Here is a 13,392-nt window from a genome sequence, read left to right on the forward strand (position 1 = left end):
CATCAAGTACGATTAATTGGTATCTGTGGCACATCCCTTATTTGTTGATCAAAGGTACGCCTCTGATTGGTATTTTAATCAGTGTTTGGTAGAAAGCTAACCCATTACAATGGCTTTGCGATGTTACACTGAGTTGACTATGGACAAAGGTCTACTGTCCGCGATTTTCATTAATTTGTAGGGCATTTTTCACACATAACCTCAAATACTGATACCTGTGATAGGTTTATATATAATGGTTATCCTTCACACTGTATTGTTGAGACAATAGTGTTCTGTTTGTTTGTGTAAGAGGGAGATAGACAATAATTTCTTTATGCTCCTGTCTGAAGAAGGCATTACATCTTATTTGTCATGTACTTATCTATGAGTTTTAATGTTCACTTTGTGTGTGTGTGTGTGTCTTTTTTTTAAAGATTATTCACACCAGGCTAAGCTGACAGAACTATAACTGTGAGTTTACCTAGTCAAATGAAAGGGTTTCGGCATTGCTTCTTACATATAGTATATTCCAGGCAGGTGATACAACGCTCACCTTCTTCATATTAGTTAGTAAAACAATGAAGAGTGCAAAAATACTGCATAAATGTGCAGTGCAACTGTGGCCGTTGGCCGTTGGCCCTGCACGGGCACAGTCGCTTCCCCGTCCTGAATTTATGTACACACGCCAGGGCAAGTACATGATACAGGCAGGGTCTCCGACCCAATCGTCCGCGTTCAGAATAGACAACTCGGCGGTAATATCCGCTACCCATGACGATGTGTCATCGTCCATGATGGCCACCCTATCTATTATAATGTGGTCTGCACTCACTAATCTGATCTGATCTGATGATTACAGTATAGTTGACGAGTGACGACGATCGACGATGCGATGAAGAGAATGCGTAGTCGTACGAAGTATACGCAGCTAGCTACTAGCTCATGCGAATATCACTCACATTACACAAAACGTACTGTCCCGCGCTCAGCAAGCGATCGCGAGCAATCGAGATACTATAGCGCGATACATTGCTTTAGGGATGTCTTGCGCACACACACATTTCGCTTCGTAGCAACTTCGGAAGCGAGTTTACGTGCTGCCGCCCGCGGCTGAAATATGTCCATGTATCCTCGCGACTGGGTGTCTTTAAAGCATTCCAAGGTTATAAGTCTGGTGAAAGTTGAGAAAAGGTTTGCTAAATGGGGCTCTGATTTTTGTCATGCAAATGTTTCACTGAGATGCTAGCATGTAATTTGTTGAATCCTCCAGCCAAAGCTATACAGTGAACCTGGTTCAGTCAATACAGTCGACTCCCATTAAAACGAAGTTCTTGCCTGGGACTAGCAGTATTCTTTTGTTATATCGAAATTTTGTTATAACCTAAACAATAAAAAATACAGAGCTGATAATGTTTTGGCCTAATTTTTTACTTCCTTGTAACCGGAATTTTGTTATAACCATGTTCGTTATAGCAGGAGTGCACTGTACTCAGCATCAAGAAATGCTCATAGCTGTACTCTTTCTTAAGTGGTACCAAAGCTAAGTAGTCTCTAAAACTCTCTAGCCCTACTCTGTAATTTGAGCGGGAAACTGCTTACAATAAAAGCTATTCCATTATCGTTTCAAATGATTGAATGTGCAAATACCTAAAATTGGCTTGATCTTTTTTTTTAACACGCAAGATTGAAAGGAATAGTTCATTAGTTCATGTATGAGGAAGACCTTGTTCGCTAAATTACCAGCACAAAAATGGGATTATGAGACTTGATCATTTAGTTCTCTGTTCACTGAAGATGATGTGAATACTGAGTAAATTGTCCAACATTTTGGTCATGCACTATGTAGGGCCTAGCTATTTCCTGTCAAGTTGTGTATTGTGAAAGAATGTGTACTCCTCAACATTTATTTGATTTTTTTTTCTTTTCCCCAATGGTATATGACTGATGAATGCCATTCTTGACCTTAGATATACATCATGCTGTATGCCTTGTCAAAAATAGACTTATCAGTGTTTATTCCGCAGTTTCTGCTTGGGAGTGATTTATAATATGCAGTCACGATAAACTCAACAGATAACTACTTCTGTTGTCATAGACAGCTGGAAATGCTGTGTGATTCAATTGAAATTGCTTCTGTGCATGATAAAAGCTTTTCATGCATTATTTGATGCTCTACTGAATCTGGCTTAGACAATGACTTACTTGTATTATTGTTATTATCATTTATTTGGCATTTGCAAGACAATGCAAGTGGTAACAGATAAACAAACCAAACAAGCAAATACAAGGATACAAGATGTCAGGCTTTCCCTGGTGTGCTTCCCTAAGTTGCCCAGTTGGAAAAAAGCAATAAAAATCACGATGGCCCTTGGGCCTATCTAACCAACCTAAGGAAGCGCATCAGGGAATAGTTGAAACACACACACACAAAAAAAAAAACTCTATACAAATAATTTCAAATTGAGCATGTACACCAGATGAATTATTGTACATACAAACTAGAAATATTACTGTGCTGAATGGTATTCATCCCCCCCCCCCAAAAAAAAAAAAAATGTTCTGTGTGTTATGGCTACCAAGACCAGTCATTTAAAGAGTAACAGCAAAAACAGAATACCAGTTATCTGGTAAAATCAATCATAATCCTCCATAAGACATGTCCTGCAGCTTCCAGAGATTGAAATCAGTTGAGTAGCAATATTCTGGTGATACAGAGACCTGAAAATAGTTGGTAAAAATCCACTCCAAGCGAGCATCCAATTTCTTTTTCTTTCTCTCATTTTCTGCACTCGGCTTGTTTTTGGTACTGCATAAAAAGTTATGATTTGGTATTAGTTTTATGTATTTAAACTTCGAAAGAATTACATGTATGCATGTGTGTGTGTGTGTGTGTGTGTGTGTGTGTATGTGTGTGTGTGTGATTCATTCATTTCTATCAATATCACGCATGAAATTATAATATTCATCACAGAATGCCGAAATTGGCATTGATTATCTAAATCAAAGACGAGGTGCCCCTTTGGCTGGTGTGTCAGACTGTTCCTGTAAACAGCAGTGGATAAGGATTTAATATGGTACTGAAAAAGCGCTATGTGTATTTTTGGCATGGGCAGCGCCATTACTGGGTGTCTCAGCCGACCCCCCCTTCCCACTCCCCACCCCTCTCCCTACATTAGCACGCGCGCAGAATGAAAAACTGCTTTAGCCAATAGGCGTCTCGTACTGAGTGCGCGAACCTTTGTTACAAGTGCGTGATAAACATGTTGCCCCGGGGTGGGGGAGAGCAGGGGGGGTCGGCTGAGACACCCACTATGGCTGCGCCCAGTGCCATGAAATGTCTGCTGCCCTCAACGAACCCGAATCGGTCAATATCAGAAGTGACATCATTTCTTGTCTCCTGACTTTAAGTAATGGAAGCAGTTCATACTCTTAACATGTATGCATCAACAATGGATGGGGACTAAGAAATTAATAGTGGTACAGTCAGCTCACCTCAGTCAAAGCTACAGGGACTGGAGAAAATTCCTCGACCAACTTGAATTTCACCTTACGCAATAGAATTAACACATGGTTATATCAATTTGGGGTATATAACTTTTCTTCGATTAACCAGTTTTTTTTTTATTTGTGTGAGGTGGACTTTGGCGAGGTTGACCGTATTTGGTTCTGTGCCATGAGTAGTTTTGACTCTAAAGCTTAAAATTGCAAAGATTCTCTGTTGAAGACCAAGTGTACTTCCTGTGTTCTTATAAATTATATACAGTGCTGTTTAATGAATGCACTTTGATTTGTTCGATCAATCATCGCGCTCCTTTCAGAACTGCATTCTGCCAGCCGTAAATAACCAGTACCTCTACAGCAGGAAAGGGCATGCTTGATAAATGTCTCTTTTGCAACCCTGAAAATTAGATTTCTTTCCTAGTAACTTTTTAAAATAGAGGTAGGTAATTCAGACCATTCCTCAAGATGAAAGAACTGGAAACTTCTTTATGATGGAGAAGGAAATAATACGATAGATCCAGTGAATGCATTTAGATCCGAAAGAATTCCAACCATTTATTCTCTATAAAAAGGGGGCATATTCTTGAGTGACATCTGGTTGTTTTTTTTTCTTTCTTTTTGAATTTCTATTTGAAAACTCACATGTGTATTTCCGTGAGATTTCATATGCCATGTTGGATGACATTCTCCAACAATATAAAACTTGTGATGTTTGCAAAAGGGATATATGACCTTTAAAGGTAATCTGCCGAGTGACTGCTGTCTAAAATAGACAGCCAGCCATCCCTTTTGCTTCTACCGCAGTCCTGAGGAGTATCAGAGTATGAATCGCTGCTTAATACCCACACCCTAAAATGGCACGACCTTGTAACTCAAAATAGATGTTGCTAATTTTGTCCTTGCCCACTGCAGTTTTCTGTGCACTATGCAAAGTGATCACAAGTTTCCTCACTCCAGTGTCATTTTTTTAAACATAATTAACATGACTAGAATTCATGTGGGCCCAATAAAAGTGTGCAAGATTGCAAATGCTGAAATAAAAAGAAAAAATAGAACACACATACAAATTGTACTCAGACCTGAATTTTGCATAGAGCGTGAAAAATCATGCTATTCCTTTAAAAGTGCACGGTTGCCTACCTTGTAAGCAGCACTGCAGTACTCTGAGGGCTGAAAAGGCTATTTTTGGTGGATAAACAGTATTTTCACCTTTCCAGCAATAGACATTTGAAGGAATATAACTTCGGAAAAACAGTATTTTCCATAAAACCTGTAGTATTTTTTGGTAGAAAAACAGTACTGAGTACTGCAAAAAAAAGTGAGAGATGACGTCTCTGTTAGTATGTGGCAATAAAATCTGAAGTTTTATATCATTGAAATGGTGTTATTTTCATATCAAAGAACGTATATTTCTAGTCATTTCTTATGAAATGTCATCCTTGATATTCTTATAGGTATGTTTTTCTCCTTTACAGTCATATTCATGTGACCTGTAGTGATGTGTATGGGTGGGATAGCACACTGGTGTATTGTCAAATGGACAGCTCAAATAATGACATTATATTCCAGCACACAGCGAGCTGCTTTGGGGTAATAACAGTCTTGTGGGAAATCAAAATAGTGAAAAATGAGATAAGAGGGATGTGCTAAAATCTGCTACTTATACACAAAACAATAATAAAAATGTCCCTGATTTACAATAAAAATTGTACTCTCTTTATATTTCCATCTCTTTGGGAGTTCTGGCAATATTCAGGTAAGGAAGGAAAACATTTGAAGTGAATATGGAGACAGTTTTAATAGTGAACATATCAGGAAAATAAGGAGTACCATTCACAAAGTCCAATCATATTTTGAGGTCTGACACTAAGTGTGAGCCTTGGTATTCATGGAGTCCTACTGATACCATCCTAGATTGAAGTTTCTTTAATCTGAATATGTTTTGGCTGAGCATCAATATACCTCTCATGTCCGCTAGCCAGACGGCTTCGCCTCTGTTTCTTCTGAAAGTTGTTTGAGGTGCGTGAAAACATTGATAGAACACTCCTGCGAATTTTGCGCAGAACTACGAAGAATCCGACGCGGAAGGATCTGTGTCCAATGCTGTAGACCACACAGTTCAAGAAGCTGTTGACGATGCCAAGCCATGAAAAGAAGAATACGGCCCCTGGTGGAATATTGATGTTCATGATACCTCGTAGGGTTTTTGTGACAACAAAAGGAAGCCAAGTCACATAGAATGCGCTGATGATAATCAGGAAAATTTTTGCAAGGAGGCGTTCATACTTTCCTCTGCTACCCTCGCAGTGGTGTGCAGACTTGAACATCATTTCCGAGCGTTCAATCTGTTGTGTTTGGTCGAAGCAGACCTTGAGGATATGGGCATAGCAGAACGTTGATGTAACCAGGGCCGGCACGACAAGAACCGAGATAATGAAAAATGAAAACGCCACATTTTCTTCCCAGTGGAGCGAGCACTCGTAGCTGTGATCGTTGTAGTGGAATGTTCCCCAACCAAAGAGAGACGGCATGAAAATACCAGCACTGATGGCCCACACTGCTATGACGATAATCCTGGCTTTAGTCTTGGTGAGAATCGTACAGTATCGCAGCGGCTTTTTGATGGCGATGTAGCGGTCAATGCTCAGGCAGGCGAGTCCGATGATTGACACACCAACAGCGACCGCCAGAACATAGCCTACCATTGCACAGCTGATGTTACCGTAGGGCCACTCCTGGACAAACCAGGAATGGATGGAGAAGGAGCAGCACACACCCACTCCAAGGTCAGCACAGGCCAAAGACTTGATAAAGATACCTGTTGCATTGTCCAGCGCCTTGGTGTAATGAAAGACAATGAGCACTGTGATGTTCCCAATGATTATCATTATACAGGTCACAATCATCATCAGCAGGGATAGCAGCTTGACCACCCTGTTCTCAATAGGTGCAACAGCAGTGGACGTAGTATTCCAGTTGTCCACTGTCAGGAGGTCAGTCTCAACAGATATCAGGGATTCGGCTGTGGCCCTCAGGATGTTTGGCCTCCAGCTCATGTCGCTGTCGTACACGAGGCTGGTCGCGTTCAGTGTTTGCGTGACGTAATCCATGACTGGACTCACTGAGTCCGCCAGCCAGATACCAGTGCTTCCAATGGTCACAGATTCCATCCCACAGCATTCATAGATAGTCAAGAGTTAGTCAACTTTTCCTTTTACTCTCTGTGATAGAGGACGTGTAGTTCTCACAAGCACATACTCATTGCTGTCTTATCTGCTGTGCTGTAGTAGCTTTTGTCAGTAGGGAACCATATGAATGTGATGATGAAGGCAATTTGCTGTGAGACCAAACAAAGCTCTTCCTTTGCTTGCGTTATCACTCATGTGGGACGAGCACTGTGAGGTTCAAGATCACCTTGTTTGCTGGCCTTTTGTACATATCTGCTGGTGACAACAATAACCTTACCAGGGGGTAGTCCCACCTCCCACAAAGAACTGAACTATGGTGAAATCCACTGTGCCAATCCTGTCAGATATTCCAAACTTTCTGGCATTTGTTTGTGTGCATGCTGCCTCTCTAGCAATGAGCTATAGTGTTGCCCAGTTTGCGATGATTCTGTGATCCTTTCGGTAGCGATGAGTGGATGTGATTGGCCAGTTTTAGCTTTTATGCTTTGCAGTACAGGTAATCCACTTCTCTGTTTCTAGTGAGCGCAGAAGACCGATCCATTGGACACATCCAAAATGATATTCACCTTCCAGTCAGCAGATGCTTCACTGTGGAGAGATGAGACAAAGCAAAAACAATTTGCAGAAAAAAAGTTACAATTACTGCAAAAGACCTTCGTTGTGCCACTTTTTAAGGTTAAAATGGAAAGGAAAAAAAGACACAACAGTGAGTAGCAATCTAGTTTTGAAAAGGAACCTAGCGATAACTATCGGCGGGAGATGTCAGCAAAAGCCGCAAGAGTCAAGGTGGTGAACTGAGCAGGTGTTGATCAATGTGAGCCCAACTCTCAGAACACTGTGAAAACTGATCAAACTTTTGCCTGGTGAGAAAGGGATATCCTTGGATGTGGGTCACTGACGTCAGTTTCTTTGATTTTATGACAGTCGCGGGTGGTGGGTGGGAAGAGCTGATTTGTCTCAGGCAAACAAAGAATTTTCACTCAATGCAATTATCAGGCCTCCCTAAATGTTTGGCTACGATTTTGATTGGAACTTCCATCCAGCTAATCGGTCTGATTTTGTCCTAGTTCTGGCTTAGCATGGTTGATGTCTGTTCTCAAGCAAAGAACACTTGTTTGTCAGACTTGAATTCTGAATCATTTAGTTAGGTTGCAAAGTTGAACAATCTTTGTCCAATTATGTGCCCTGGAAATAGATTAATCATAGACAATAGCCGAGGTCATTGGCCTTTAGATGGTGGCATCATATACTAAAACACAGTGGCATTATGCCCCTACACTCTGTAAAAGGAAGCTAATGTTGGTCTGGTGCACAGCCAAAGCCATATCAGACTGCTGATGAGCAGTAATTGTGACTGTGTTTTACGACTGAGCAATCTGCAATGTTCGAATATTTTGTTCATATATTTTGTTGTTAATAATGTCAAGCCATCTTTTAGACAGGAAGGTTACTGTCTGTCAGACTTATCTGTCATAATTTGTACATCCTACGTGCCAAAGTTGATCTCTCAATTTTTTTTTAACTTACGTATTACTCCTCTCTGTCAAAATCTCCCAGTTTTCACTAAATATTGTCTAATGAAGTTAGTATATTAAAAAAATTTTCACATTTCCTTCTGGAGCTCCTCACAGATTTTGTATTTGTTTAACAAATTTTTTTTTTCTGTTTATGTGGCCTTCGGTAGTTTCGTTTCTCCTAGACATATCACATAATAAACAGGACACCCAAAGATCTGTGCGTTACAACACACTCTCTGTAATTTGAAGATGTTGCGATCATGTTTATGTTAAAAGTCTGATAGCAGTCTGCCCCGCCCCTTTTTCAATACAGGTGTTTGTAATGAAAATATATGATGATGTCAATTAGATCAACTTCCCATCATGCGTAATATTTTTGGGGGTGGGCGGTCACTTTTCAGTTCTTTCCCCTTTTCATAACCTCCACTGAAATAAAATTTATGACTTAATGTCATTGAAATGATTCATGACATACATGTATTTCAAAGTTTGTATAAATACGGAAGGATGTGAGTCATTGGCATTTACCTCAAGACTGGGTGAATGTGAGCCAGGAGTCAGTATCCTATGACTGTATTAGCATATATGACCATATCATTTACACTGCTTGTCAAAAATTGTCCTCAGAGAGGGATTCATGTACATAAAGGCAAAGACTCAATCATTCATGGTGTCATGTGATTGTCAATTCAAAAGGAGGATTTACTCTGACACAAAAAAAGTTCAGTGTAATAAATTTTGTAGTGAAGCGGAGGTAACAGGAAGAAAAGAACTGAAGAAGTCAAGCAGATATTACAAAGTTACAGACATGTAAGTTCCTTACTGGTGAATATGCTGACTGACAGTACACAAATATGAGTTGTTGTTTTTTAAAGGCTATTTAAATCTCATTTCCACATTTCTAAAATTCAGTGGAAAGAAAAAGACTTTTTGGGGGGCTGCTTTTTTTAGCTCATTTTGCAACTGGTGCCTTGATTAGTAAAAAAAAAAAAAAAGTAGCTTAATCATAGAATTGAAGATATGACTGGAATATAGACCTGGTATTGAGGTCTCTTCTTCTGCTTTTCCTATGATAAGGACCTTGCACTCTGGGACAACAGAGAAATACTTGACAATGTTTGATCTTTTATTCACAATCCAGGAATAGAAATGAATGAAAATGGAAACTCATGACATAGTTCAATGAACACACCATGACTACTATGAAGTCATTAATTACCAAGTGTACTGCAAGATGAAAAAAACAACAACAATATGAAATGTAAGCAACATTTTAAACATGTTTGAAACTTGTTGTTTTGTTTTTTTGCAAGAGCTCATGTGAAGGGGACTAGCTGCCTTACATTTGTACAAGTGATAAAAGCACTCTGTGTACATTGTTATTTTTGCTAGTATCATCTGTAATTTCCTACCTTGATAGAAAAATGATGAATCAGCTTGCTTGATTCGCTGACAAATGTCCTTTCACGTCATGGTCTTCCCAACACGTTCTGGCACCATTCACTATTCATTTATCGGAGATGGGTTCGAAGAGCTGTAGCATAGAGCATGCACTCTCACTGTAGTGGTGGAGGGTTCTCCCTAACGAGGTGCACTGGCGCAGTACATGTGGCAGGTTTACAGGCTCTGAGCGATGGGCTGTGAGACAATCGATGCTGGATTGGAGGAAGAGGGGGTGGGGGTGGGGGTTGAGGACGATGTCGGAGAAGGGGGTGGAGGAGTTTGATTTTTTTTTTTGGGAGGGGTATAAGTGGTGTGAGGGCTGAGGGGGTTGATTGGGTAAAGGGGGCAGGTTAGACGAGGTAGTAATGATTGAGGGAGGTGGGGTTGATTCGGGGGGGGGGGGGGGGGAGAATTAGGTGGGGGTGGTAGGGGTGAAGTAGGTTGATTTGGAAAAGGGGGATAGGGGGGAAAAGTGGGATTGGGAATGAGAGGTTTCCAGTCAAATCGGTCAGGGATTCCTGCGAGGTGTAGTGGATGTAGGTCAGTGCTGAAGAAGGAGGTAACTGCAGCTAATGGCAGACTCACTGGAGAGTAGGCAAGTCTTGGCTGTCATGTCCGATCTCCTCCATTGTCAACTGTGAAAGTGGACAAAAATAGAAAATCAGGTCTAGCTTATCTACTGCCCTCATACTGCCTGGCAAAGTTTAGACTATCCCCCCCCCCCCCTCCATATATCACACAAAGAGAATCACGTACTAGACAAAAGCTTACCATCTCATCCTCACCACCCTCCCCCCTCCTTCTTAGTCCCAGCAAACACCTGTCAAATTTTGCAATATTTCATGTCTGATTCATATCCTTATTCACTCAGATATTTTGTAATCATTTTGTAGTTGATTATAACTGAAGATAGCACAAGTCCCTCCTGTGTCGTATACAGTTTTGGCAGTTCACATCCCCTTTGCTGTCTTATCCATCACTTGCTTTTACTCTGTATTTTATGTAGGCATACTTAGTATATGTGTATATTTCAACTCTCTTCCACACCCCTTTTCTAAGTATTGTCAGACATACTCTTTGTGGTTATTCATTTTACTGATTCTTGTAAGGTAAGGTAATTGAAAGTGTAAATCCAGACATCCCCATCTATTATTGTACATACATGTTCATTTGTGTGTGTGTGTGTGTGTGTGTGTGTTTTATTTGTTAGCTTTGTTCACGTATCACATCTCCCTTCTCGTTTTCACATTTGTACGTAAAAGTAACTTGCTCTAATTACAAATTATGTCCCTTTACGCCTCAGAATAGGTCACTAGGTAGGTGGTGCATTTCAAATGCTGTAATATTAATGTTATAAATATTAAGCCCTTCACCAATAAAAACAAAATCTGAGTTGTGCATTGACACAATTGCTCAAATTACTACTCTTTTCTGCAAAGCTCTTTGATAGTGATATGGGTTGTGTTTTCTCCAGTGATTAGTATTTTTTTTTTGTTGGTGATGGGGTTCTTCTGCCTTCAAAAGTAGTTTAGTTCCTTGTTTGTTTCAGTAATAGTGAAACATCCCCACATTATGTAATCATCTAAAAAGACAATTATACCAAAAAAAAAATGTGTTTTCACTTGGAAATTATGATACAACCAGGATACAACTATTTCAAACAGTTGGAAATGGAGTGGGGAATTCAATGAGTAAGCAGTGTGATGATGACTATAAGTCAGAAGAATTTATTTAGAAGGGAAGAAAGTTGTTCTGAGCAAAAGAAATCACTCAAAAGCAACAAATTCATTAACAAAAATCTTAGGATTAAAATGAAGCTAACAAATAAATGATGAGTGTTTGAAAGTTCAGTTATCATCTTGCAAAGCCACATGTTAATCATTTGAAGAAAAAAAAACTCCTGTTATCATGTGACCAGTATTGATGAAGATTCCTGTGTGGCCCTCAGTTGTTGGTTGTTGTTGTTTGTTGTTTTTTTAACTTAAGATTTCCTTTTTATATGATGACATGAAGAAATTGAATTCCAGCTATCTTAGAGAATGTAAATGAACAATTTTTCATGTACAAAACAAATGAAAAGTGTGAATGAATGCAACAATAGATGGAGACAGTTCTACAGACTGGTGGTCTTTAGCTTGTCCCAGAATCCATAGGATTTCAAAAAGTGATCTTTCTCCCTAAATATTGTATTTTTGTGTTTTTGTTCACAAGTCAACTTTCACTACAACATGAAAGTTCAAAACCATGTGTATCCTTATCTGCTTTTCTTTAATATTCACAAATTTTTAGTGTTTAGTGTATGATGAATTCTTCTTTAGTGTGCCTGTTTCTCTTTCTTATAATAGTTCAAAAGTGAAACATGCACATTTTTTTTTTAATTCAAATAGCTATTCATTTAGAAATTTATTTCTGATGTTCAGTGGAACAGAATATCATGTTGAGCCCAGGGCACTTGTTTGGAGCATGTAACATCTGATTTGTATCTTTAAACTTGCTTGGAGTATAGCGTCATGAAAATTTGAACAGTACAGCATACTTGATGTACAAGCAGTCATCCCTGTGGGCAAAATGTAAACTGTATACTGTCTGAGAGTCATGGATGATTTATAAACAAGCCATAAATCTGCAGTAATGGAGGAACGCTGATACTGACCAACCAATGTTGTTTGGAAACACAGTTCATTGTCTCCATTACCCTCAGTTTTTATCTCCAGACCTCATTCCTCCATAGCTGTTCCATCACAAATAGTCTGGTCATAACTATTCATCAGTCTTAGGCAGCCTGAAGTGGCACTGTCATTTGGACTCTGATAACATATCTGGTAAAATGCTTCCATGCTGCAAATAGATTTTTGATATTTTTTCCAATTACTGGAATTTTTTCTTAGCTTCCTAGTAATGTACTAAAAGCTGGTAAAGTGAGAGAAATTCTAAAAACTATGCTTATAGCTAGGAATCTATGTTGTAAGGTGAGTAAATGCACACACAAATATATACAAAAGTAGAATAAGGACATATTCATAGCACCCCCCCCCCACACACACACACACACACATACACATGCATACAATTGTACTGTTGCTTGGCAAGTTTAACTTTGTATACTCAGCAATGTTTCAATCGTTATCTCTGATTTGTCACTAATTTGCCTTTTTAACCATGGTTAGGATCGCTTGGATAGCTGTTTGTATGTCACTTTGAGTTATTTGTCTTTCATATGAGCATAGCCACGTGTTTTGACTGCAACCATATGTAAGTCTAATGGAGGAGCATAAACAGGTAATTGTGATCGTATTTCCATTTGATCAGGGCTTCAAGCTAGTGAGGTCATTGCACTGTGATAGGTTAATTATGTTTGTCCTATTACCACAATATTGCTCAGAGTAAAATGTGATGCTATGCACTTTTGCACAGAATTAGATTCCTGCTGCATTTTCTGAGGCTTAATTCATGAGAGAAAAATTAATGATATTTTCCTTTTTGTCCCATATCATTTGGTGTTAATGCTGTCTTGGGATGAATTACTGAAGATTCTGTCTGAAAGTTCACCAAATTTCGTTGGAATTCCTTTTTTTTTTCTCCTTTTTTTTAGACAACTGGCAACAATAGGTTTAAAGTGTTCCCTACTTCTGCAACTTTCTAAAATCCTAAAAAATGTCTGTCGAAGTTCTGTAAATGCTCATTAGGTCTTTAAGATCATCTCTCCAGATGGTGAAGCGTAACTCATCACATGAATTTCATCGTCCTGCAAGAAGTGAAAT

At 39.3% G+C, this 13,392-nt stretch overlaps 2 protein-coding genes across 2 annotated transcripts in view; one reads left to right on the forward strand and one right to left on the reverse strand.

The window, feature by feature from the left end:
• Positions 1–13,392, forward strand: part of LOC139733261 (rab GTPase-activating protein 1-like) — a 97,592-nt gene that overhangs the window by 50,180 nt on the left and 34,020 nt on the right. The gene's annotated exons all lie outside the window — the stretch shown is intronic.
• On the reverse strand, positions 5,368–9,813 carry LOC139732822 (G-protein coupled receptor 52-like). Its single transcript, XM_071643667.1, has 2 exons — positions 9,601–9,813; positions 5,368–7,259 (listed from the first exon to the last, which is right to left on the reverse strand). Exon 2 carries the CDS (start codon positions 6,651–6,653, stop codon positions 5,394–5,396), a length of 1,260 nt encoding a protein of 419 aa, XP_071499768.1. The 5' UTR covers positions 6,654–7,259; positions 9,601–9,813; the 3' UTR covers positions 5,368–5,393.

This window comes from Diadema antillarum, unplaced genomic scaffold, assembly GCF_040938485.1.
Source record: "Diadema antillarum isolate AM-2024a unplaced genomic scaffold, OU_Dant_1.0 scf00000024, whole genome shotgun sequence".
In the NCBI taxonomy this organism is placed as follows: Eukaryota; Metazoa; Echinodermata; class Echinoidea; order Diadematoida; family Diadematidae; genus Diadema; species Diadema antillarum.

Coding starts and splice junctions, on each gene's coding strand:
- LOC139732822 (XM_071643667.1), bottom strand. CDS start 6,653: ATGGAATCTGTGACCATTGGAAGCACTGGTATCTGGCTGGCGGACTCA.